The sequence below is a fragment of the Gadus morhua genome, chromosome 5 (assembly GCF_902167405.1).
Source record: "Gadus morhua chromosome 5, gadMor3.0, whole genome shotgun sequence".
In the NCBI taxonomy this organism is placed as follows: domain Eukaryota; kingdom Metazoa; phylum Chordata; class Actinopteri; order Gadiformes; family Gadidae; genus Gadus; species Gadus morhua.
In genome coordinates, this window is record NC_044052.1 from 9,867,655 (window position 1) to 9,895,036 (window position 27,382).

At 47.1% G+C, this 27,382-nt stretch overlaps 2 protein-coding genes across 8 annotated transcripts; both read right to left on the reverse strand.

Moving 5' to 3' along the window:
• On the reverse strand, positions 1–5,195 carry LOC115543820 (phospholipase D4). Of its 2 annotated transcripts, none has more exons than XM_030356444.1 (11): positions 3,542–5,195; positions 3,272–3,360; positions 3,031–3,188; positions 2,699–2,885; positions 2,498–2,618; positions 2,275–2,402; positions 1,988–2,188; positions 1,579–1,718; positions 976–1,141; positions 777–873; positions 1–686 (listed from the first exon to the last, which is right to left on the reverse strand). In XM_030356444.1, exons 2-11 carry the CDS (start codon positions 3,320–3,322, stop codon positions 475–477), a joined length of 1,461 nt encoding a protein of 486 aa, XP_030212304.1. In that variant the 5' UTR covers positions 3,323–3,360; positions 3,542–5,195; the 3' UTR covers positions 1–474. The 2 variants fall into 2 exon arrangements, with proteins under 2 accessions (XP_030212304.1, XP_030212303.1); XM_030356443.1 differs by having other exon boundaries at positions 2,699–2,909.
• LOC115543818 (centrosomal protein of 170 kDa protein B) lies at positions 3,724–26,782 on the reverse strand. 6 transcript variants are annotated; one of them, XM_030356431.1, is made up of 19 exons: positions 26,568–26,782; positions 25,751–25,888; positions 23,888–23,977; positions 22,721–22,799; positions 22,012–22,070; positions 21,670–21,814; positions 18,867–18,995; positions 17,293–17,799; positions 16,292–17,202; positions 15,929–16,087; positions 15,357–15,480; positions 13,282–14,871; positions 12,283–12,550; positions 11,437–11,665; positions 6,828–6,962; positions 6,446–6,534; positions 6,086–6,179; positions 5,948–5,999; positions 3,724–5,818 (listed from the first exon to the last, which is right to left on the reverse strand). In XM_030356431.1, the coding sequence occupies exons 2-19, from the start codon at positions 25,853–25,855 to the stop codon at positions 5,607–5,609; spliced, it is 4,977 nt and encodes a 1,658-aa protein (XP_030212291.1). In that variant the 5' UTR covers positions 25,856–25,888; positions 26,568–26,782; the 3' UTR covers positions 3,724–5,606. The 6 variants fall into 6 exon arrangements, with proteins under 6 accessions (XP_030212291.1, XP_030212293.1, XP_030212290.1 ...); XM_030356433.1 differs by having other exon boundaries at positions 12,283–12,436; positions 13,282–14,874; XM_030356430.1 differs by having other exon boundaries at positions 13,282–14,874.
• Between the last annotated feature and the right edge of the window lie 600 nt (positions 26,783–27,382).

The following is a 27,382-nucleotide window of genomic DNA, read 5'->3' on the forward strand; positions in this document are numbered from 1 at the left end:
TAAGGTTCTCCAACAGCTTCTTTATAAACATTTGCCCATTTAAAATTGTATAACGGGTGTGAAACCAAGACATCTCATATGGGACACAAACATAACATTTACACATAAATATACTTTATCTCAGGAAAATCTGTAGAAAGACAGCTTGGTCTAATTTCCTGTGACGAAGTTGCAGGTTATATGACCACACACTAAACAATGTTATATATATGCTCTCCACCATTACCATGTTAAAATACAGCAGAGATTATTGGATTTTAGGTTGCCATTTAAGATTTAAAATACAACGACACTATGGTGGAGCGGCCCTGACGGTTCTATATTAATCTCCCTAAAAGCTCGCATCATAAAATATTTCAAGACATGATTAAAATATCAACACAATAGAACAATCACAATTGTGCTGACATTTTGAATGGGATATAGCATTGATTAATTAGAAGTTTGCCTGGCCATTCCGTCCTAACTAATTTGTTATCTGTGTGCGCTTGATAGTGCACAGTCAGGATTATGGCCCAGGTTATCAAGGTCTACAGCAAATTCAGAGTTCCAGTCCCTATTAAACACGGCCTTAAGTTGGTGATGCAGTGTTGTGGTCTTCTGAAGCGGGTCTAGGGCCTGTTCAGAAACGACCAGGCCAACACCTGCTGTGTTTGAAAAGTAATCCTCAATCCAGTTTGAAGTACCTGGGGAACACATAAGCTTGTTAGCATCCTTTATAAATAATGAATGGGCACGAGTTTGAAATGCAGCCTTTCAAGCAAAAGAGTACATACCAATGTATGATACTTTATCAGTGACCATGTATTTGTTATGGTTTACTCTCGCATAAGGAATATCCGTCTTGTTTCCCACAGGTACGACAAACAGTCTCTGGAATAAAAAGAAAGATTAGAAAATGTGTAAAGCCTAACTTTAGTGCTTTTTGTGTTTGGCGAGAGATCCTTGTAAATATGGTATTGCAATGCGTCTCACCACTAGGATACGGATGTTTTGGGGGGGGTAATTAAAGGAAGCGAGGGATCGAAGGTTATGCAGCATGGCCGGGTCGGAGTCCCGCCCACAGCTGATCAGCATCCGGATCTTAACCTCCCGCTCGAACGCTGCCCGTTTGAGGACATTATCGAGGACCGGCCAGTAGCTGTTCAAGCACAGGTCAGGGAAACAATGGAATGTTAAAAGATTACTAGGGGCGTCTAAACTAAGACAAAATTATATATGAAAATAACTTTATCCATCACAGTAGACTTTCTTTTAAAGTCTACATTTGACAGAATTTGACATATACTTCAGTCGGACGACTGTGTATTTGTTCCTACTAAAATGCTATTTTGTAAGCAGAAGACTCTACATATGTTAATTGTTTAATTTGAGAAAGTATTGTTAATTTATTTTTATCACCACCCACAAATTTATAAAGTTTTTCATGGAATGAAAAAAGATGTCTTCTGGAGGAACAAACTCCTTTATTCACTGTTGTTATATGTATGCATATTAACTGTACTATATACAAAATCTATCAAAGGTAGGTAGTTTGTCATCTACTGCCTATCCATGTGCCTTGCATAATGGCCTCACCTTCTGTGGTGTTCCAGCCATGAGGTTGGGGAATACGCCATCACGGCTACATCGACAAAGCGCTCGGCTTCTGAGATGGTCGAGAGGATGGCCTCGAGATCCAGCGTCCGGGAGGAGGGGCAGAATGATGGAGGAGAACCCTGAGAGAGAGAGAGAGAGAGAGAGAGAGAGAGAGAGAGAGAGAGAGAGAGAGAGAGAGAGAGAGAGAGAGAGAGAGAGAGAGAGAAGGAGAGAGAGAGAGAGAGAGAGAGAGAGAGAGAGAGAGAGAGAGAGAGAGAGAGAGAGAGAGAGAGAGAGAGAGAGAGAGAGACAGACATAAAATATCTACAAATGAATATGCTACATAAGGCAGTATATTTTCTAAGAACATTTTTAGTGAAAGTGTGGACTAGAAACGTCAGGAACTCACTGATAGGTAGATTCTGCTGGAAACATTACCATCTTCCACCACCAGGGGGTGATCTTTGTTAATGGCAGTGTCGTAGTCTGAGGGCCATGGTTCAGGCAGGGAGCTGTTGGATTCGCCCATCTCCCAGAAAGACTGGAAAATCTTGTGGAGGTCCTTTGCTAGGCTGGTGCAGTTGTAGATGAGCGCTCCTAATTCTTTAACCTAGATTCAAAATTCAAAAATGGAGGTTAAAAGTTCTCTTAGTAGAATATCCAGAGTGTGTGTTTGGTTGAAATCTTTCATGTCACCTCTGTGAGGGCTCTCCAATCCATGTTGGCACTCCCGATAAAAACATGACGTTTGTCTACTATCCAGAATTTGCTGTGAAGAACTCCCTTAGTCAATCGTCCAAAATCCACCCTCTTTACCTCAACCCCTGCAGAAAAACAAGAAGTTAATGGTGTGGTTAATTGATATGTTATAGCCTACACGTTCAGCAGGTCAAATGAGTATAGCACTAAAACACCTCACCGTTCTCAAGCAGAATATTGAGGTCAGTAGAGTTGTTCGGCACAGTGGGCTCACTGGTGACCACCCGCACCGCCACGTTCCTCCTAGGCAACTTTTTTAATCTCTCCAGAATACCCATACCCTGTGTCAAAAATAGCTTTAAAAATATTCAACGTAGGCCAAGATTGTTGTTATAACGGTCATGAGAGATACTTCACTCACAGGTAGTGCAGAGGAGGAATTGACGTTTACATCTCCACCAGTCAAGCTCCAGTAAAAAGAAGCCACCTCGACGTTCTCAGTGGCCAGGGAGATGAGGTCGTTCCAGGCTTGTTCCAGTGGGACACCAAAGGTGACGTTGTCCTCGTCATAGGTCACACCCAAGGGAATGCTCTCCACTAGAATAATTCTGAAGTGATAGAGCACCAACAAACTGTGGATCAAGGAGTGGGTTTGGGTGGGGACACTAGGAGTGTAATTAAAGGGTCTCAAACACAGATTACAATTGATTATTGTGTATAATTACTCGTTGATCGTTATCAGAAGTTGCTAACCTGCATTGGTCAGTCGAAGCATTCTCAGCAGACACGTTATTCGCAGGAAGTGTCCCGTTGTGAGCAGGTTGGGGCCGTTCCAACACAGTCACGGCTAGTATGTCACCCAGTACAGTCAGAGCTCCGATTGCAAAAACGATGGTCACAACACCTGCACGCTAGACACAGAAGCAACTGCATGAACATTAGGTGTTCCCGCCAGAAAACAGCTATAATTGGGATTAAAGGGTGACTTTCTTACCTTCCTTGGAGAGCATTGGCTGCCATGCAAACTTTCGTATGGAATTGGCATTTTCTGTATTCTGATGATTTCTGATCTACTCAAGAACACTAAAGACGGCAAACTGTTTCAGTAGGGCCAACTAAATACTTTTTTCATCACAGCAATTACATTTATGGCAGATTTAATTTCTCAGATTGTGCCGAATTTCAAGAGACAAACCAGGGTCTGATTATTTTTATAAATAGGCTACCCCTACAAATAAATGAACGCATATAGAAAAAAACTTACGTGATCTTTTGATGATATATTTCAACAGCTGAATCGACAGACGTCTGCAGGTTTATCCTAAATTGAAGAACTATCTTTTGAAATGAGGGAAAACAGTTCTGCTTTTTAAGTTTCGTTTTATACAGCAGAAAAAAACAAAAACGAAAACGAAAGTAAGGCCATTAAAAGTACACAGAGAAATGTTAACCGATTTAATAATTATTTATTTGAAAAAAGGGTATTTCAAGGAAGAAAGTGTGTAACCAGATCTTAATTATCAAGGACATCAAAAAAACTAAACATTAAAGATAACAAGTTCAAGGTTGACGGACAAGAAACGGCCAGTGAAGTACAAAAGTGGGCCTAAAGTGGATGTAGAACGGATTTACATAAACGAGGCTGAGTTCAATCTCCGCCTATTTCCATTGTGTAGATGAAAAAATTGCGGGCACCATCTCTCCCAAGTAGAAATAGCAGCATTGAGTCAGAGCAGAGCAATACAAATGTCTGTCATTCTTTTGCTCATCTCATTTGTAAACAATGATGGCAAGTACAGTCATAAACAATGCCAAAAATGCTTTGAAATATTTAGAGGAAACCCAAATTAGAATCATATGTAGGTGGACGAAACAATTTTGGGAAGTTGAAAGCATGTGTTCGTGCCCCCTGCTGCCTTCAATCATAACAACAAAGATCATGTTCTGATTGGGAAATGAAACTTCCTCACAAAGAATTGGCATAGTGGCTTTTACTTGGAAGTTCACTCTATGAAGCCAAGTGGAATCTTACATTAGTGCAATCAAGAGAGGTAACGTTAGAGTTAAATGACATTTAATGCCAATCCGACCAATAAAGACACAAAAAAATCATATTAACTGTTGGCCCACATTCAAGTGAGACACATGGTGTAGAAAATCTCTGTCATGACAATTCTGGCCAAAGTAACCCTTAAGGGTGAAACTTATGTTTGAGTTTAGATGTAGTGTGAGTGTGAGTGTGTGTGTGTGTGTGTGTGTGAGAGAGAAAATGCTCGGAGAGCCACTAGGAAAGAGAATATGGGATGCCTGAGAATATTTTCCAACACTACCTTTGGCCAAATCTTTGTGCCACTAATTGTGTTGTATGTCAAATATAACAAATAATAATCCCTATTACTATAAAAGAAACGATACCAGATGCAGGCTGAAAGCAAAAGCCATCTTGTTCCAAGTGGTGGAGCTGAGGAATGCCTGAGAGGCTTGTGGGGATTGCTGTTGCCTTGTGACTAAACATCCGTGTTCGAGTCTAACGTTAAGCTTCTTCATTCCTCTCATCCCCACATTCCACAGAGAATTTCACCGCAGCCTGGGAGAGAAACGGAAATGCTGCATGCAAAGTAGACCCCTAATCTGAAGAGAACCCATTGCATTCATGTTTTTTTGTCAGATCATGTAGAAATCTGTGGTCTGGCACTATTTTAGATACATTTCGATTACTGTCTATTCGTTTATCAAATTCTCTTATAAATTGACATATGTTCAGAGCTTAAAGTAGCACAATAAATACTTTTTACAATCGAAAAATAGTATACGTGTTCCGCAAAGAAATATTCCACAAAAATGGTACTACTATAAAACATCTCTATATCGATTACAACAGCCCTAGCAGGTGATTGCTGCTTTGTGTGCAAGAGTTGATTACATTCACGCTGGTTTTTAAATCATGTAGTGTTTGTGCTGTGCAAGGCAGCGTCACTGGCAACTGACACCATGTCAGATAAATCAAGTATAGTTTTGAAGCCCCTTTAGAAAACAAAAGGGGGATGGAGGTAACATGGCACGGACACACAAACACGCGTGACGGTTAACGTTGTCGTCTTTCCTCCATTGATTGCGCCATGTCCACATGTTTGCTGCAGGCCTTGTCACCCCTCGTGTGCGGTGTTGTTTTAACATGCAGCTGTCCGGGGGAGCGACTCTCACTTCCCCCCCAGCGGTGCTTTCCTACACCTGTAGCAGGGGGTTTTGAGGAGGTCTGCGGTGGCGACGGCGAAAGAAGCGCAGTGTGGCGAGTAAAAAGGAGGAACCGCTCCCTTGGTATCGGAACCTCAAACCACATATCCATCTCTGGCGTCATCGGGGGTCACGGCAGTCCTCCTCACGCTCTCCCCGGGCCTGTTCCCTCCGCCGCGGTGAGACGCCGAGTGGGTGGTCCTCCAGTCCCGGGGGTCGGCCCTCGACGAGCGGGCTGCAGCGGTGGGGCGTGCGGAGGACTTGTCCTGCTCAGGCCTCCTGCTGGGTTCCATGATGGTGTTGATGACTGGAGGAGGACAGGGATTGGATGGCGGTCAGTATGATCATCCACATACATTGTGCCAGTGGTTTCTTCACATTTTTATCTAAAAAAACTCCAAACTAATCAAAGAAGTCGCTCTCTGTGTAGGCTTACCTTCGAGTTGTCTTTGAACTCTCCTGAGCTCGTTCAGAATGGATGCGACCTCCTGAAACAGATATAGGACCGAACGGTTGGTTTTTAAATATCATGCAATAAATAACCACATAATAAACAGCAGGAAGTGAAGCCAACCTTGTTAGAGCTTTTGACGACGGGGATGTGGTTATCCCGAGTGAGTTTGGCCTCGACCTCCTCCCAAAGATCCATCCTATCCTGGAAGCGCACCCTGAGATCACAAAGAAAAACAGACAACCACAGGCCATCACTGGTTTGCTCTTCAGGGCCATTACACCTCACCCAGAGTTCAGGTCCAAGTGGAGATGATCTACAACCCTCATGGTCTTACCATCTTAACCATCTTAATACCATCGTATTGCAGTCTCAACACCGAGACTGACGATCAGGGAAGATGTATGAAACGTCTCAATAAACCCAGAGTGAGCACAGGAGGGGGAGGTTGAGTGTGCGACACACATGAGTCATTGTTCCTACTTGAGTTTCTCCGTGAGCTGGTCAGTGTTCTGTCTGATGACAAGGGAAATCTGAGTCACGGGATTCAACATCAGCTGGTCAGCTATATCCTGAGTAAAGGGACAAAAGACATTGCCCTTTTTTTCAAGATATTCAAAGAGTTCCAACATGGATTTCGGATCAATTGAAGATTTCAAGCATAGAAACATTTAAGATATCCCAAAAAACTACTTTCAGTAATTCTCACAAATATATTATATGCATGGATATTTTAAGGGGAGATCTATATAAACCATTGAGATGATCCTCTACTACTACTACTACTACTACTACAATAATAATAGATTTTTTTCAAATCAATTCAGCATCATTAAATTGAGGTTCACATGACATGGTTGAGTACCTCTTCTCTGTTGCGAGGCCGGTTTGTGTTGTTGTGTTTGTGGTCCCCAGTGTTCTGGTCGAGGTGTTTGGGAGTCGTAGGGCTTGGAGGACCTCTCTGGTGATTGAGCCCTGCCTCTGGAATGTGCTTAACCAGCTGCATTAACCAACAGACCATCAGCCATTAGGAGCCACACATTAGTTTGGTAAGGTCTAAACGCTTCTAATAAATCTAGAAAATGCTGTATGCTGAGAGCTGTAGTACAAAGTGAGGTTGAAAACATGTTTTAATAAAGCCACATAGATTAAGACATAAAGAAACATCAAATGGCTTAAATCAATTGAATGGATTTGAACAGAGTTCAAAAGTCTAAATGGAGTAAACAATGTAACCATGGGCACCATTTATAAAAATGTAAATGGTTGGAAACAAATAAAGTGACAGCTTGAATGAAAAGCATTGCTAAAAATGCAGAAATGTTGATCATTTTTGGACAGTGCTTGAATGAAAAGGGGATCAAATCATTTGAATCTTTAAGCAAGGAGTATGATTTGCCACATTCCCACTTCTTCCGATTTCTACAAATAAGCAGCTATATTCAAAATAGTGAAATTAAAAACAAGACCAGCAGAGACATACATCCATTAGTACAATTTTTGATAAAGAATTATGATAAAATCAAAGTCCCAAATCAAATTTCGGCAGTATATACTATTCTGGAAAATAACTGTGAACATCAAGACACAAAAGCAAAACTGAAATGGGAAGAAGAATTGAATTTAGGCATATCAGAGGAGAGCTGGAGGGAAATGAATCAGAATGTTCACACAACTACTGTATCGCCATATTGGAGAGAATATGCGTGGAAAATACAATCACGATTCTTTATAACACCAGTGCAGCAAGCTAAATACAATAATAAAATCACAACAAACTGCTGGAGGGAATGTGGAGAATCATACGCTAACGTACAACATATATTCTGGTCATGTCCTGTATTGCAGATATTTTGGGAAAAGGTACAGAAAGAAATCTGTCACATTGTAGGATGTGCTGTTGAACTAAATACAGACTATATACTGCTGGGAAAGACCATAGACACATCCCATGAGGAAAAAGACAACTACTTGCTTAGAGTGCTGCGTATAACCGCTTTAAAACAAATCTCCAGACACTGGCTCCAAAAAACCCCACCCACAATAGAAAAATGGAGGGACACCACTCAGCAGGTACACAAAATGGAGTATATAACATATAAAATGAGGGGAAACCTCAAAGTATATGAGTTAAGATGGGCCAAGTGGTCAACCTACTATAATTAACTTAATCATAATGCTATATCTGTGATTATCCTACTCGTATATATACAGGTGCTGGTCATATTATTAGAATATCATGAAAAAGTTGATTTATTTCATTAATTCCATTTAGAAAGTCAAACCTGTAGAATGTATACATTCATTCCAAACAGACTGATACATTATAAGTGTTTTTTGCCAAAAAGAATATGATTATAGCTGACAACCAATGAAAACCCTAAATTCAACATCTCAGAAAATTAGAATATGGTGAAAAGGTCAGATATTGAAGACACCTGGTGCCACACTCTAATTAGCTAACTAACTCAAAACACCTGGAAAAGCCTTTAAATGGTCTCTCGTTTTGATTCTGTATGACACACAATCATGGGGAAGACTGCTGACTTGACAACTGTCCAAAAGTTGACCATTGATACTTTAAAGAAGGAGGGCAAGACACAAAAGGTCATTGCCAAAGAGGTTGGATGTTCCCAGAGCTCTGTGTCCAAGCACATTAATAGAGAGGCGAAGGGAAGAAAAAGATGTGGTAGAAAAGAGTGTACAAGCAAGAGGGATAAACGCGCCCTGGAGAGGATTGTCAAACAAAACCGATTCAAAAATGTGGGGGAGATCCACAAAGAGTGGACTGTAGCTGGAGTCAGTGCTTCAAGAAGCACCACACACCGACGTATGCAAGATATGGGCTTCAGCTGTCGCATTCCTCGTGTAAAGCCACTCTTGAATAAGAGACAACGTCAAAAGCGTCTCGCCTGGGCTCAAGACAAAAAGGACTGGACTGCTGCTGAGTGGTCCAAAGTTATGTTTTCAGATGAAAGTAAATTTTGTATCTCCTTTGGAAATCAAGGTCCCAGAGTCTGGAGGAAGACAGGAGAGGCACAGAATCCACGTTGCCTGAAGTCCAGTGTAAAATTTCCACAGTCAGTAATGGTCTGGGGTGCCATGTCATCTGCTGCTGTTGGTCCACTGTGTTTCCTGAGGTCCAGGGTCAATGCAGCAGTCTACCAGGAAGTTTTAGAACACTTTATGCTGCCTGCCGCGGACCAACTTTATGGAGGTGACGATTTCATTTTCCAACATGACTTGGCACCTGCACACAGTGCCAAATCTACCAGTACCTGGTTTAAGGACCATGGTATCCCTCTTCTTGATTGGCCTGCAAACTCACCTGACCTTAACCCCATAGAAAACCTATGGGGTATTGTGAAGCGGAAGATGCGAGATGCCAGACCCAACAATGCTGAAGAGCTGAAGGCCACTATTAAAGCAACCTGGGCTCTCATAACACCTGAGGAGTGCAACAGACTGGTCGACTCCATGCCACGCCGTATTGCTGCAGCAATTCAGGCAAAAGGAGCTGCAACTAAGTATTGATTGCCATACATGCTGAAACTTTCCATGTTCATACTTTTCAGTTGGCCCACATTTCTAAAAAATCATTTTTTGTACTAGTCGTAACTAATATTCTAATTTTCTGAGATACTGAATTTGGGATTTTCAGTAATTGTCAGTACTAATCATCCAAATTAAAAGAAATAAACATTTCAAATATATCGCTCTGTGTGTAATGAATTTATATAATATGTAAGTTTCACGTTCTGAATATAATTACTGAAATAAATCAACTTTTTCATGATATTCTAATAATTTGACCAGCACCTGTATATATATATTTTTTTGTTTTATTAATTATTTTTCTCCATCTGTTTTATGTGTCTCTTGTCTCGTTGCTTGCTTTTTTTTTAGTTTTTATTTTTTTATTTATTTTTTTAGTTTGTTGTTTGTTTGTTTATTTTGCTTGTTTGTGTATGTTGCTTTATGTGCGTGTCTAGTTTGTTGTCAATGTAGTTGTTTGTTTGTTTGTTTTGCTTGTTTGTTTATGTTGCTTTATGTGCGTGTCTAGTTTGTTATCAATGTTGTTGTTGTGTTTTTTGTCTCATTGTTTCATGTGTACATTTGAATGTACAGACACGTGGTGATTCTAAAAAATAAAGTATTAAAAAAAAAAATGCAGAAATGTAAAAGGAATTGAACTGAAGGATCTGAAAGTTCAAATGTATTGCCCTGCACTGCTGAAAAATCTGAAAGGTCAGATGTACTGAAGTGCACTGCTAAGAAATCTGGAAGCTGAATCAAAAACGGAAAGACGCTGAATTGCATTATGGTTTTGGGGATAGTAGTAGTATTGGTACTAGCTGTAGTAGCAGTAGAAGTAGTAGTAGCTGAAGTAGAAGTACTACTAGTAGTAGTAGCTGAAGTAGAAGTAAGAGTAATAGCTGAAGTTATATTGGTACTAGCTGCACAAACGATATGCCTTATTAAAAAGGTATAGCATTGATTGATGTTTTTAGAAAGAATGATAATAATCCCACAATTTTTTTAGTTCTTTAAAGTGGACATATTATACCACCAGGTGTGTGTGATTAGCCTTACATGCCGTTTCAAAAATCGGATCCATATGACATCACCAGTGAGCGTGAATCAACGTAAATCAATGAGACCAACTGAAAACAAGCCGACATGGAACTTAAACTGTGATTTTGAAAAAAGTAACGGGAACCGCGTGTTGATTTGTCTCGGAGCACTCGTCTAATAACATGACTTGAACCGTGTGTTGATTTGTCTCGGAGCACTCGTCTGATAACATCACTTGGTCGAGTGAGGGACAGGCTATGCGGTGCATGCAAACTATGCTGCGATGAATTTGACATTGGTTGACCCCCTTTGATTTATATGTTGGAAACCACTGAGGCGGGCGTAACACCATTCAATAATAACGCTAATTATATCACTTTTAGGACTTTCTAGTGCCTTTTTTTTTAAACTCAGGAGTAAAACATTATTTGACATGATTGTGTCCGTAAAGTCAATGTCAACGCTTCTCTCTGAATGAGTAGATGAGGTGTGTCAGTGTCTGTCTGATTATGTGACCGTCTCAGATTGCAACGAAGCGTGCTTGTGTAGTCACCAAATAAGCAGTTGCCTACATCTTTTGTATGCACTTTTCCCCTTCCATGTCATTATTCCGTCTGTTTTAGTGCATTGCGGTGACAGCGACTGGACGCCTAGAACGTTGCTGAATGCCTGGACTCCCCTTAAGGTTAACCAGCCAGCACCCCATCACCATAGATATGACTTTCCTAAACAAAATGATTTAAAATGTTTTTCCTGTATGCACGTCAATTATGGCACCCATGGCACCCCTGACCACCCCTGGAACCACTGCGTTCCTTCCCAAGATCTCTTCCTTGCTAATTAAGGGAGTTTTTTCTTTCTAGGATCGGGGGGGTGTCATAAGTAAACGGCCTGCTCACCCCTTTGAGACTGTATCTGGGACTAAGGGCTATACAAAAACTGTCTGGAGCGCTGGCAGGATGTCTAGCGGGGGTCTTGGACGCTGTGCGGGGTACCTCTTCGTGGGCCGTCATGGTGGCGTCGGGGACCTGTGCCTCCGTGGCCGAGCTCGGGGGCTCCCCCTCCCCGGCCACGTCGTGGATCTCTCTGGCCAAGATCGCCAGGTCTTTGGCTAGGTCCTGGCTCAACCTGGCCGGGCACAAACACACAACAACACGACCAGTATGGCGGAGGCCCCCAGCAGAGTACAGATAGTATGGACCAAAACAATTACCCAGAGGATTACAGGGATCAGCACTCTCTTTGGCGGTCGGACACACGGTCAGACACAAACGGCAATACGCTCCGATTTCTGTGAGGTCACGTCAGGCACCACACGAGCAAATGGAAGCACATGGCACCTCTCTAAACGTATCAGAAGCAGTGATAGCCTTAACCTGGGTCTGCTGTGGTTCCTGTGCTTTAGTTTTAGCGTTTGATTACTCTTCATCACTCAATGTTTTCTACTATTTGCTTCCAGCTCCTGAAACAGAGCTTCCTGGAAATGTAGGACAATCAGCGATGCATGGTAAAAGTTACCATAGACACGATTTAACAGATCTTTCAACGTTTTGGATTTAAGGTCGGCACATATTGCATTCTGAGCCCTTCATGGAGTGGTCCCTTTAGCACGTAGTAGCAAACCATAAGAAGGATGCTCTCCACTCATGCTCTCCCTGTTTTTCCTTGCTTCTTCAAAGAGCGCTTGTGCTAACATACACCTGTGAAGCCCTTTCAGACCGTTCAATGCACCGTTAGTGGTTTACCGTGCGATCTCAGCGCTGTGGTTGGACCAGCTGTGGAGGGCCTCTCCCTCCTGGCTCTCCTCCTCAGAGTCCCGGCCGGGCCTCTTCGGCCGCAGGGCCACCATCGCCTGGGGCGGGGGCCGCGAGCGGGCGCGCGTCACGCTACTGTTGCGAGCTGGGGAAGGTTGGGAGCGGTTGTGTGTGTGTTTAGCCGGGCTGGCGTCTTTGAAGTCGCACTCGTCCTCCGAGGTGGACGCGTAGTCGCAACCCATCTGCCGTCTCCTGGAGCCTTGCAGCCGTGAATTGGTTTGAGGAGGGGGGGTTAGAGGGTTAGGGTTAGAGGAGGGGGAGGCCCGGGGGAAACCAGGGAGAGAGTGGTAGAGAGACAGAAGGAGATACAGAGAGAGGGAGAGAGTCAAGGAGCACTACCAAAAGACCCATCAGGAGGCATCTCAGTCCCCAAAACCAAAGAGAGAAAATGCCTGCTATATATTTGCCAACAAAAACACCAAATGGTTAATTTTTCTGCAACCAATTGATGATTATTTGATGGCATTTACATTTTGCTTGCTGAATATATCTATCATTATTTTCAAACTGAAATGAGCCATCACATTTTAGGAATGTTTCTACATAAAAACAGGAAAGCCCGTACGAGGTTAGTACACCCATGTTACCCTGGATCAATTTAGGAAGTTGCTTTTTGAATGATCATTAACAATATGAAAAAAATGAACAAGGAACTACTCCCACCCTGATATTGTTAGGTAGGAAGTTATTGAATGTTAGTCCATAAGGTCAACTAGGTCCATTAAACCATTTTGAAATGCTAAAAATGTCATATTAAGCGCCTAGCTTGCAAAGGTTTTGTTAGAGCAGCTCAAATCTAAATCAAACGGTCAAACCAATCCAGTTCAGCAGTGGACTTTCCACAGGCGTTTACCTTGGACCACGCATCAACAGCAACAACACGGGTGTACATGAGGTCAGTGTTTGTTTGTGTGTGACGGTGAGACTCACTGGCTGTGCTGCTGGTGTATTTGGCGCTGCTCGGGCGTCCTCGGGTGATTGGCGTCCTGGTGAGCGCTCCCTTCTGGGGCGCCGGCTTGGGCCCCGAAACCGAGGCCTTGCGTGTGGAGCCGCTGCTGGACTCGGTGCTTCGGTTGGAGAACCCCGTGGACCTGCTGGAGACCGGGGGTAGGACGGAGGCCTCCGTGTCGCTGGGCGCGTTGAAGGAGCTGGTCCTCTTGCGAGGCATGGCCAGCATGTCCAGCCGGGTTAACCTCTTGGCCTCCTTGCTCTGCTTGGAGGCCGCCTCCTTGGCCAGCCGGTCCGTCTCCGAGGCCTCGTTGTCGGAGGCGTCCCCCAGGCGAGCCCGGCGCAGCATGGAGGCCCTGGTGGCCCTGGGGGCCGACAGGCTGCTGGAGCGGCTCAGCGCCTGGGAGCCTTTGCCGCCACCGTCCTCCTTCTTCAGCGGCACCGTGTACTTCCTGCCCGGGTGGTGGCGGCTGCCGCCCTCCTGGTCCGAGTACGGCAGGCTGGAGCCCTGGGCGTCGTCGCTCAGGTCCATCGAGCCGCCTCTGCTCACGCTGCGCCGCCGTGCGACGGAGCCCCTCTCCGTTCTGCCGCTGCTGACGTCCCGCCCCCTGGCGTGGCGCCTCTCCGACAGCTGCTCGGACGCCGAGGACAGGCGGTTGGAGTCCTGGCTGGCCGTGCTGGCCGACGAGCGCTCCCTGTGGATACCGTTAGCCGGGGCGGCGCTCGAGTTTGGTTTGTTGCTGTGGTGGCTGACGGTGCTGGAGGTGTCGATGTCCGACTCCCCGGACAGAGAGTCCATCGCTGAAGGAGGCTTAGCGACCGACGGCTGGAACGCGTGGAGCTTGGCCTCCATGGAAGCCAGGAGATCCTCGGTGTCTTTGAGGTAAGAGTGGGTGTCCTGGTGGAGGGCTCGCGGGGATCCGTCCTCCGGCTTGGTGGAGATGTGGGGCAGTCTGGTGTTGCTGGGGCACTCCTTGGTGAAGCTCTCCTGCCTGATCAGGGCCGCCGAGGCGCTGTGTCTGGACTCGGGACTGCCTGGGCTCGGCGACCTCCCCCGGTCCAGCAGGGGAGCCGAGGCGTTGGGCTTGAGCTTCCCGGCGTCCAGGCTGCCTCTCTGTTTGGTCAGGGTGGCCGTGGAGAAGAGCCTGGGGTTGGGCTTCCTCTCGGCCTTGGGGGTGCAGGGACCCGAGTCCTCCTCCGAGCCCACGTAGAAAGACGTGGACTTGGCCGGGAGGCGGGGCGAGTCGACGCCGTCGCTCCTCGGGGCGGCGTCCGGCGTCGACGGGGCGGGCCTCGTCTCCACCACCGAGCCGTCGTCGGACCGGCTGGCGTCGCTGAGGCTGTCGGGCTCCAGGTCGTCCCGGGGGTCCGGGGCCGATCCGGGGGGCTGCATGCCGCTCCCCGAGCCCGGGTCCACCACCTCGAAGGTGGACTGCATGGCGTAGCGGACGCGGCCGCTGGGATCCGGGGCGTCGCCCGACTCGCTCAGAGGCGCTTTGGGCAGGGCCCGGCGGGTGCTGGAGCCGCCCGACTCGTTGTGGAGCGTCGTATCGGGGAATGTTGGAACGCCGCCTGCTGACGTGACACAACGGTTTCGATTCAACATTCTACAGTCACACTCGTGGATTAGAGACGGATAGAGGAAATGACAATGCAAGGAATGAAAGGAATGACATGGATACAATGGAATGAAAAGGAATCAAATTTCACAGTGAAGTGACTTGTACATAATACTAACAATAATAATAATAATAAAATGAATAATCAAAGCCCACTGTTCCCAAGTGGATATTATGTAGAAACAGTTCATTTCCTTTCCTCCAATAAAAAAAATACTTTTTCGCATTTTTTGTCAAGTTGACACACATTTCCCCTCGAGATAACATTCATGATTAGATGTATACCGCTCCGATAGTAAACAAAACACACAAACGGTTCAAATAATATTTCCATCTGAACTGTTTCCATATTAACCCGTCCACCTTCATTCATATTCATGGGTCATCATAGACTCCGGTAAGCGCAGACGGTCTTGTCAGCTGGAAGGCATTACCCACCTCCTCCTGGCTGCTGCGTCAGGGCGGGGCTGTCCCCAGGGGAAGGCTGGCTCTCTGTGTAGCTGTCCGCCAGGCTCGCCCAGCGCGACATCCACTTGGGGGCTGCCTGGGACACTGGGGCCCTCTGAGGAGGAACCACAACAGCCATTCAGGAGAGGACACCTTTCCATTCGCTTTAGATTGAACGCTGTTGGGTTAGTGGTCGGTCACCATGATTTGCGCAATAAGCAGAGAAGAGAGGTTGAACACTGCAAGATGAATGCAATGTTGGTGGAAATGTTTCAGGACCCCATTGGTATTATCAAGGACATGATTTTCTATGCAATTGCTTGTGACTTCTATCCGATTTGTCCTATGGGCTTTGGATTAGAGACTATATAGACACAGAGACAAATCGAGCAACCAATCAAGTAAACACCCAGCAGCCAATGAGTCAAAGAAGGCCAAACGGGAGAAAACCCAAAACACCGTGAAGACAATCAAAAGAGAACCGATCAATCAACCAATAAGAAGGCTTGGCTAACTGGCCCACAGACCACCGAGGCCCCGCCCCTCCCCTGAGGCGAGTTTACCTGTCCCAGACCCTCTCCCTGTTCTGGGTACGGCCTCAGCACCTCACTGCTACTCTGCCTACGCTGCTCCACGCACTCAATACTATCGGGCCTACATGCCGCCGACGTGTCTGCTTCGGTCGACTGGCTTTGCTCTGGGCTCTCTAGCACGCCAAACACCTGTCAGGGACAAAGCACGGGTGGCGTGTGAGTGCCGGTACATGGGACAACGTAGGGGCCGTTGACGATGACCGCAATGAGACCCTTGAGAGTCAAAAGGAAGCACGTTTAGAATTAAATGTGTACTAGCTACAGGCACAGGAACCCCAGGGGCCGCGGCCCCTCGCTTCGCTCTAGGGAGTAAGGGGCGGTGCTGCCACTTGCCTGGTCGATCAGACTCCGGGCCTCCTCCACCTCTTTGTCCTGGGCTTCGTCCTCGATGGTGTACGTCCCGGCGTCGCTGAGGTTGTCCTCCTCTTCGGCCCGGGGGGCTGCTCGCGGGGCCGGCTTATCCTCCGCTCCCCGGGGGGCCCGGGACATCCGCGGGGCCACGAGGGGGACGGGCTGGTGGATAGGAGAGGACGCCTGGACCAGGTGGGGCTCCGGGGCCGCAGGCGTGCCGGCTCGGCTCCAGGGAGGGGAGTCCGGGGGCGCCTCCGTCCCTGGCGGGCGGTCTCGGGTGGAGCCGGACGGGGGTTTCTCCCCGTTGGCGACGGCGGCGGTGGCGGCGCTCCGTTTGAGGAACTCAGCGTTGTAGTCCTGGGCGAGTTTGGATCGGCGGCCCACGCTAGCGAAGGGCCGGACCGAGGCGGAGGAGGCGGAGCGCGAGGAGAAGCTGGTGCTGATGCGGTACTCCGTCTTCTCCCGTCTCAGAGAGCCGGCTCGGACGAAGCCCGTCGCCGCGTTGTGGTTCTTCAGGGGGACGGTGTACCTCTCCGAGACGGGAGGGCCGGCGGCTGCAGAGGGAGCCTGCCGCTCTGCTCTCCTGGTGTTCCCCGGCGTGGCCGAGGCTTCCGCCGGGGGAGCGTCGTGGACAACCGACTTGGAGGAGCGCTTCTTCGTCAGGTTGTCGTTGAGGTCGGGCTGGTGAGGGCAGCTCTCTCCCGGAGTCGGCGGGGAGTGAGACCCCGCAGAGGCGAGGGGGTCGTCGGGGCGGGGCGGGGCGATGCGGTTGGGGGAGGAGCGTTGGGGAGGGGAGCCCTTCTGGGGAATCAAAGCCTGTGCCTGGTTGAGATCGTTTGCAATGCTTGAGGGTCGTTCCGAATCACTGAGGGTTCCGTCATTGTGCCGGTGGCCTGACAACGAAAGGAGAAAGAGTTAGCTTCCGGTCAGGAAACATATAACATGCATTAATAAAAGGCTATAAACCTCTCAGGGACGGTCACCTTTGGTGGTCTTCTGAAGCGACTGGTCGCTCTGAGTGCTGTAGTCGTCCTCTGTGTGGGACCGCCTCCTCATCATCATGCTGACGTTGCTCTGCACCAGCCAATCCGCCACCTTGCTCTCGGACGAGACCACCTCGGATGGGGCGGCCGCCTCCTTCGGGGGGAACTTGCGCTGCTGGCGCAGGGAAAACTTGGTGATGTGGTCCTTGATCTTGATCTTGCCAGGGGTGCCCTGGTCAAACTCAATGGTGAAAGAGGCGTGGCTCTGGACCACCGGGGGGGTGGGGGTGGAGGGGTCACATGGGGTAAGGGCGGGGTCAGGGGTGTCCTTGGTGGGCACCTCCTGCACCACGCCCTCCTCTGGGGTTTTGGCGGTCCGCTGTTGGGACTCTCTGGTGGGGATCTCAAAGTAGCTGGGCTCGCGGCGGTACGCGTACGCGGCCTTGCCGGTGCTTTCGGACAGAGAGCCATTGACTCCCTCTCTGGGCAGGTCTCTGATGGCGGGCTCTAGGAGGCACACAGAGGGCGGGGACACGGTCAATACAGAACATACATCTGCCACCGCCACTGTGAGCTGAACACGCCTGTAGGAAGAGCTGTTGGGAGTTCTGTAGGAGTGAAGGACCCTTCTATTTGTTATTCAATAAACACGGGCAGTATATTTCATCATGTTTGATTTTTTTTTTTTATAATTTCCTGTTTAATTGACAGGAAATGCATTGACTTGAATTGCCCTCCTATTTGTGGACATTTGACCAGACATTTTGAACATTGCATTCGCCCCTGACGTGGAGGATATTAATTAGCGCGCAGAGTGCAGCGTTGAAGTAGGATTGAGCCGTCAGGCTCGGGCTGCCAGTTGGATGTGGAAAGAACACGCGCGCGCACACACACACACACACACACACACACACACACACACACACACACACACACACACACACACACACACACACACACACACACACACACACACACACACACACACACACACACACACACACACACACACACACCCCAGGGTCCAGCAGAGCGGTCATAATCTACCATTGGATGGGAAACATCAGGCCAACAACCGGCCTCCCGTCCACTTGTCCAGCCGCTTAGAGGCTAATAATCCATCACGAGGCAGGGAGCCTTTGCCCACAGGCCCTGGCCTGGTCCGGTCCGGCTTACATTACATAACTGGACGCCCTCACTGGGCTCCAGAGAGAGCTCTGGACACGCTGTATTCACATTTAACAGGCTGATTTTGATGTTTTTATGTTTGCGGCCGGGAGAGGGTAAGGCTTCCCGGACACCGATAGGATAACGCTACGGCGTGTTTCGACGTGTAGAGCTCTGCCTAAGCAGCGGTTTATTTTATGTTCATGTACGGGTGAGGGTTAAGCTTCTCACACACGCTTATATGCAGTGTACCACACTGTGTGGCATTGTACTATATCGTATATACCTCCCCGCCGGGAAATCTGTGTTTGAATTCCAGCCAGTGTCAGCGGGTTCACAGACACTTTAAGTGTCGTGGTGATGGTGTAGAAACATGGACTCAGCAAACAGGAAATGCTTCCTCTGACCTGTGGACTCCTGGTCCGGCTGCTTTCCACCACTGTTCTCCGGTTTGTTATCAGGGTCTTCGTCCTCCCCCCACCAAGAAGGCTGTCCGTACAGAGGAGTAGGCTTGGATATTGGACTGTCAGAGGTCGCTAATAGACACGCAAACACAACACAGGCCCACCAAAGGAAGAGGACACAAATGGATATTAGACAGCGTTCATTTAAGTTGAATATGTGACAAGAAAAATCTAAAACTGTAAAAGGTGAAACTTATTAAAAGAACAAAACAAGCAACTAACACAGAGCAAGGATTGCTGAACCGATCACATGAGCAACCCAAACCTAATCCCCACAGCATGAATCAGAACAAAACTAATCCTAATCTTCCAACCGCCCACGCAGACGTGACTGCAGCATAGGGTTGTGGTCACAACGCAAAGCTCAACCTTGTTGAGCTTTGAGTTGTGAAAAAAGGGAAAACGCATGTGAAGGAGAATGTGCTTTTGATCGTGTGTAGATAACAATATCTTGGTAATAATGGACCTACAATGAATCATCATCATCATTATGATGATGATTCATTGTAGGTCCCTTGATTCTAGATATAAGAAGGCTAGATATAAAACTGTTTATTTTAATTTCACGTCAATTATATTATAAACATCAGTCATAATTGCACTCTGTCGTCATCATATTTGCTGTGGATGACCTCAATTCTCTACCCCATGGATCTTCCCCCAATACAGGAGCAGCTTCGAAGGGGCAGGGGGTGCACATCCCCCCCCCCCCCCCCCGAAACACTGAGCATTGGGTCACAGAAGGGTTGGTGGAGGAGCGAGGCCGGCCACACTAATCAGATAATCTGCGGGCCTGTTGCCTGCCTGATAGACAGAGTCTAAAGCGCGCTCTCTGGAGCCTCCTGCGCCGGCCAGCCGTACTCAGGCGGACCCAACAGCCCCGCGTGGCTGTTGCCTGGGGCCACGCACAATAAGACATCAACAGAGTGACAGGGAAGTAGAGGAGGCATGTTACTCATTCCGTTCCCCTTACCCAAGCCTTCCCTTTCCAGCTTTGGAAAACATAAAGGGCGAGGCGACACGCCTCCACTGGCCCGGCCGCTGGGAGCAGTGGGCTCGGTGTCGGAGGGCTCATGCTAGCATGTAGGCTACCGGAATGTTCCAACGGACCAGAGGCTTAGGGTTTGAAACTCAGAAAGGCTATAAAAATACATTCTTCTTGAAAGGGATAACATATAAGGGGGTCAACCTCTGCAGGTTTTTCCATTTAAGATCCCAGCAGGAAATGATGGCTAGCTTGTGGTGGAGTCAGTGAAAAACGTAAAAAAAAAAAAAAAAAAAAACACAGATAGAAATTCAGACAGTACAAGGCTGAATCCCACCAGACAGCTGGAATACAGGAAACTCTCCACACCCTGTACAGCTGCGGCTGAAAAAGCCACACAGGCACACAAATATACAGAAATAGTCACCCTCCAGTAACCCAAATAGCATTAGGCTACCAGTGATACTGTTGCACAGTCAGACCTCTGTCGAGTGGAATGAATTAGTTGTTGTCCAATCTTTTCTCCCAATATGAACTTTGATTGAACCATAAAGGTAGACTATAGCTTTAAGACAAACAAATGAAGCCCTACAGACAGCTTTGCATAATATTTGCAGATAATTATTCTTCCTGCCTTTGTGTCTAGTCAGGATTATTAAGTAGCCGAATTGCTTCCGGTTGCACTATGCAGATCCCCTTTTTGTAAAAGAAATGTAGTGATACTAAATGTCAATTAAAACAAAAACCTTTTATTAATGACGCATTGAAATGACGATTCAATCAATAGAGGGTAGTTCCTCTCTCAGGTTTCAGTGGAGAGCTGTATTACCTTTGATAAAAAAAAAATCAAAGCAAGAACGTTGAAAGGGATTCCTGGCCACCGCACCAGATTCACAGGGTTAGTAGAAGTCAATGATTGACATCGTTCTGGAGCAACACCATGCATGCATTCCATCACTCTCTCTCCCCCGAGACCAGAGGAAGGGAAGGGCCCTATTCTTAGCCCTAGTTGTAGTTTTCCCACCAGGCTAAAGGATGGTTAAAAAGCAGGACGGGCCAGAGCTAAGCAGACACAGGGAGCTTATTCTAACTCTGAATAGACCTCGTTCACAAAGTGATTTTCTATTTCAGAATATTTTGCATGGCAAATTTTGTTTCAAAACCACAGATGAGAAGGAAATCCAGACGCACGACATGCATGCTTTTCATACGGAAGACGCACCGTTACCGCCAGTGTCAACTTGGCATCGAAACAAACGCGCCCAATCCAGTTCCTCTTAGCACACGTGTTCAGCATTGTCGCCGCCTGCTCACGGCACGCCACCACCTCGTTTCAAACACACCCAGCCGTGGCCGAAGCAGATAAGCCAACCAGTGCGCTTGTCCTCAAACATCTCCCCGCTTTAGCTCGCCTTGGCAGACGCCTCACCAACGCAAACAGCCTTCCTTGTAAACACATCCCAATACAACCTGTCCTTACGCTTTGAGTCTATAGGATGTGACAGCTCCCATCTTCGCTCTCTTGCCTTATCTCCCCCAGGGGAAGCACGTAATCAACAGAACCAAAGCCTCTCTTATCAGGACATCTTCAACGCCGGCTCATGCGGAACACAGCAACAAAAAAAGGCTTCCGCTTCCTGCTCTGGGAAGCAAATGAGCAAACCTGAATACATACAGCAGGACCTCAGAGTGGGCAGAAGGGATCGGAACCATGACATGATCGATCCCCCCCCCCCCCCCCCCCCCCCCCCAAGCATGTACCTGTGGCGGAGTAGGCCTTGCGTTCCACCCGTTCTAGCGGCGTGCCATTAGAAGTGTCCTTGTGCTTTTGCGGTTGCGGTTTCTCTTTCCTCCTAGCCTCCAGGGCCTTCAGGCCCAGTTGCAGCTGGCTGGTGTATTTCTCATGCTGCAGACACAACAAGGGGAACTTTGTGTGAGACTCCTCATCACCACAGGTATAGGCATGGGCATGTCCGGTAGTGGTATGTGTTTTTTGTGTGCATTTAAAAAAAACATGGAACTAAGGTAAGGTAAGGAATAGGTAAGCTTTAAATATGCCAATCCTTCAGAAATATATCGGTAGTCTGTAGAAGCATTACTTACTTTCAGGGCCTCTTCTGGCACCTTGTGCTGACTCCTCTCCAGGATGTACACATGGTCATGTGGGGGAGTTGTTAAGGCACACACAATGTTCAGAAGCCCTTGATTCATTCCTTGACAGTTGGGTCTTCATCATCATTTCTATTTTGAAAGGCTTCATGCCAATAACCCTGAATAGGTTTTACGATACTATTATGAACAGGAATGTGTGGCTGGCCACTTCTCTGTTTTATCAGAGCAGGGGACTAGAAATACAATTATGGACTGATGAGTTTCACACAGGCTCATATTTATAGTAACCTGAATCCAGAGACGTTTGCCACCACGTGCTTAATGCTCCTGCATGGGAGTTTCCCCTAGACAATGCTTCACCACGGTGCCCTCTTCAAAGCAGCGCTTTCATATTGATGTCAAACCATAAACTATCTTTTTCAATGCTTTTCTGGTCTGGCTGGGGGGTCAAAAGGTGAACAAAGAACATTGAGTTTTTTGTCCCCTGTAACAAGCATGCATAAGCCGGCTGAGTCGACCGCTGCTACAATGGCCCGCTCAACAAAACAGAGGAAACAACTTAAAAAACGATCAGCGTTGTGAGAGCTGTACAGTCTCCCGGCTCATTTAAAAAGGGACTGCTGGCAATCTGCAGTATCGGTTGAATAATCAAGAGAGACAAAACTAAGAAAAAACAAAAGGTGATTGACATAAAGGATATCATAGCCGAAGCGAACGAGATCAGAGAGCTTGAGGGTTATGTAGGTCTGTTCGGGGATTCGCAGGTCATTCACAAACGTCTATGGGAGGGAGAGAGAGAGAGAGAGAGAGAGAGAGAGAGAGAAAGGCAGAGGGAGAGAGACAGAGAGCAATGTTAGTGTTGTTATTCTATAGCAAGTCACACATATTGAGCAGACACCTACATCATGTACAACGGCGTATGTTGCGGTCAAGCCCCACGTTTCCTCCTGCGCAGCGTCAGCATGAGATGCTTTTGCATTTGGCCCCTTTCCCACCTGCACGGTAAAGCCACTTGCACGCTAAAGCCCTAATGAGATTATGTCATTGTGCAACGACCGGCTCCACTCGGGAAGGGAAGGTGAGCGCTGTAATGCCCCTACAAGCGTGACTTTGTCCAGAAGATAAGTTCAACTGATCACTATCGCTTGGTAGTGATCAGTTGCAATTGTATGGTCGGTGTGGTCAACACAACCAGGCAGAATGACAGGAAGAAAACTCTAATATACCCAACTCTAACAGACACAACAAACATTAGGAGCAAGTGAAGGGGCGAGAGGGCAGCCATATTGGTCTCAGTTGCCGGTGCGTGTTTGGTTCTGCTCTGATTAGTCTGTCTGCTGCGGGGGCCAAGGCCAAAACACACACTTCAGGGGAACAAAGACAGATTATTCCTTCTGCTCAAATCTGCTTTTCTGCAGGATATAAGTGCAAGGGCAGCGCCAGTGAGTCTCTAAGCAGGGGAGTGTGTGTGTGTGTGTGTGTGTGTGTGTGTGTGTGTGTGTGTGTGTGTGTGTGTGTGTGTGTGTGTGTGTGTGTGTGTGTGTGTGTGTGTGTGTGTGTGTGTGTGTGTGTGTGTGTGTTTGTGTGGATGTGGGTGGTTATTAGAAACCCTAAAACAGACAGGTTCTAGCCTATAGCATGAAATTCCAGACTCCCTGATGGCTGCTGCCGTTATACCAAACGGTGCCCGGTCTCTGGCTCAGAGAGAAAGAGGCTCTTTTGTTTGCTGACCCTTTTATAGGGGAGCCGTCTGGGTTTCAGAGCGGAGCCTCCAGAGATCGCTTCCCTGTTCCCCGTACCTGGGGGCCTTTCTTTGGACTCCGGACAGAACCGGTCTGTCCCGGCACAAGAGGACGGACCTACTCACCCCGTTCAGGCTGCCCAGATCCTTCACCATGTGCTCGTCCGTGTTGGAGTCGTAGTTGATCACGGCGTGCTGTTTGTCCACGCTGCGCGACTGCAAAGCAACACAAATCATACTATTCATCAGCGTCCCCTATGGACTCGGAATATACTTGGACATATAGAAAAAGAATGACCCAACAGTTGTGTCAGAATACGATCCACACCTAGATCTGGAAATGACCATAACGGACCCCAACAGTCACTCGTCATTAGAGAACGGATTACCAAGCTCTGCACGCTGAACTCAAGTGTTATCTGTGCGCACACATTCACGCAATCACACGCCAGAGGAGGCACATTAACTTTGGGAACATGCCGGCCTTAATTGTGAGGCACTGCTTATTCAGCACAGCCCACTGTTCCCCCCTCATTAGACACCGTAAGGCCGGCCCACCGACACGCTCAGAGACAGCCAAACACATTTGAAAAAAGAATGCTGATTTCCAACGGTTCCTTTATGGACCCAAGTGTTGTTCCTCCTCTCTCCCCCACTTGAGTGGACTAATAATTGCACTCAAGAGAGTGTTCGCTCAATAGATTGAGCTCTGATTTGTTTTTGGGAACTCTTCCCTGTACGGGACACTCCACTATTTGTCCATTCGACACTTCTTGTAATCGCCCTTTCCCCCGGTTTACAGTGGCCCCTGTTGTGGGAGAAGTGTGTTGACTGAGACGTTTGGTGACATTGAGATTTGGCAGCAGCATTTCGTAGCAGTAGCGCAACGTATACAGCGAGTACCAAAATGACAAACATACAGGAATTCCACGGGCCAAATGACAAGATACCCTGCCAAACCAGTCTCAGTACAAACCGGTCACCAAGGAATTTTGAGAAGGCCCTGCCTGAGGCTAGTGTAGTTGATACAACTCTTCAAGAACCATTGGTTTCTTTCTTCCTTTTCAAGGACATTCAGATGTGATTGGTTGATTATGAAACTACATGTATTATACTGCATTGACATAAGAAAAAAGGGTTGTAGTTAGCTTTGGGTTATGCTGTATGAGTGCCATACAAGTAGGCAGTCCAAAATGAGCATGTTAATCAAAACAAAGGTTAAGAGGAGTATGTTTTCTACGCGAGGGAAAGCCTCTGGTTTCTGTGTTTGTTTTTTTACAATCCTGGATCCATGGCTGCCTGAGGTTGGATAAGAGATGCTTTTGAATCCAGCCAACATCTGCGGTGGGCACAGCATTTAGTTGGATTATACCTTATCGAGTAAAGAAAGTAATACACAGTGTACACTGTATCCAAGGCAACAGTCCTCTACCCTCCACTTGTGTAGAGAGAATGAGAGAGTACAGTGACACATACAGTCCTACAGCTCCTCCAACTAGCTCTGGGCCCAGTCACTAAGCGGGAGAGCCACCACAGTGGAATGCGTTTGTTGCATTGCATGTTATTGTTTGGAAGGAAACCTGGGGAGATGCTTTGAGACGGCTCCGTCATCGGGTTACGTATACGTACACGTCTACGCATAAGGATGTCAACTCCCTTCCCGCCCTTTCAACCCTCACACTCTTCCAGTCAATGGGACCGTCTGGCCATTAGCCAATCACACAGCATCCACACGACCAAGTGCTGGTACCAAGTGCTGCCGTTTACCGTATACAGAAAGCAGAGTTCAGTGTCACAATTTAGACCATATATTATCTTTCCTCATATGCACATGCTAAGACACACAAAGAAACTCTCTCTGACACACACACGCACACACACACACACACACACACACACACACACACACACACACACACACACACACACACACACACACACACACACACACACACACACACACACACACACACACACACACACACACACCTGCAGCATCAGTTCGCAGTCATCACGACCCACGAAGATCATCTCCCGTGGCAACCGGTGGCGTGTGCCAGAGCTGCTCACCAGGAACCATGATGTCACACTCATTTTGGAGCCACCACTCAAAGCCTTTTTAGCCTCCTAGGAAGGAAAATAGACATGTCCGGATTGGAAAGGAATTGATAAGACATGATGATGAAGCGTTACAAAAGTGCAACATGGATTAATCAACAGCAAACATGGTTCACTGAACCTTTGTGAAGGATCAACCAAAAGATATAGGCTAAATTTAAGTTTCAAATCATTGTCATTGTGTCATTGTCATTGTCAAACGGTATTGTCCTCGCTTTGCAAAGACTTGTTCAGTTAGACGCGGAGCTACCGGTGGGTATGAGCAGACGGAACAGGTTTTCCAGTTTTCTATTGATTTGTATAACAACACCGCACCTACAGAGCCCATGGCGACCGGACGAGCGTGATATGAATAACAAACTTAAAAAACACTGCGTAAAGCCCTTCAGTACACTGGCGTAACATGGGGAAAACAGTCAACAGTGACCCAGTGTTGGACACAAAAACGTCCTGTAAAAGTAAACATAAAAAAGTTAACTTAAGGTCTACGAAACTAAAGTCAACAGTACACTTTGTTCGTTGTCTTGGAGGTGATCCCATTAGCGCACTAGCAGGACAAGACCTCGCCAACACTCCCAGTATCCCAGGCCCGTCCGTTGGGAAAAGAAGTCACTTAAACGGGGTCAACACGACGGTAGACCACGTTAACAAACAGGTTACCAGATGATTCGAGGCGAGGTACACATACCTTCAAGGCCAGCTCCACCTTCCGCTGTAGCGACGCCAGGGTTCCTATCTCACAGGAACAGACGCAGTTCAGGAACCTGGAGCTCCGAAACGCTCCTGCTGCTGCGAACAGGTAAGTCGAGATCACGCCTCCTTATTATTTCCCAAGGAATGACAACTGGAGCGAAACATCCTCCTCCTCCGCCACCACCAACACAGTCAACACCTCCCTCTCTGGTCGGGATGACGTGGTGTAACGATCCCCACCGGACACCAGAGGGTGAGTTCGATTTACCACCCGGTCCGGTCCTGTCCAGCATGTTTTCAACCATCCCCATTGAGTGTTGTTTTTTTGGCCCACATAAACCATAGTATTACACACACACAACACACACAACACACACACACAGTTGTTTGAAGTCATTTTTGCTCGCTAAATAGGTGTTTCTTTATTGAACGATGGAGAATAACTAACATTTTTCAGACATGTTTTGATTGATTCATGTCAGAACAACATACAATCAAATAGTCACTGTCATTTTGATTAGGGAATTGCTTTGAAATAAAACAATGCATCTACCACAATACAACTTTGCGTTCCAATATTAGCCTATAGGGATAATAACCTTTAGGAACAATAATACCATTGATTGACCGATAGATGTCGCTACATACCCGATGCATTCACTTATTTTGCTCCCCATCGTAGACAATAATGAATAATCAATGGAACCCACTTTCAAATATTTTTTTTCAAATGTATTCACATATTTAATCATGCACGGGGGTATAGTAAGAATTGTATTTCGTTTTTGCATATATTCTGTAGCACAGACA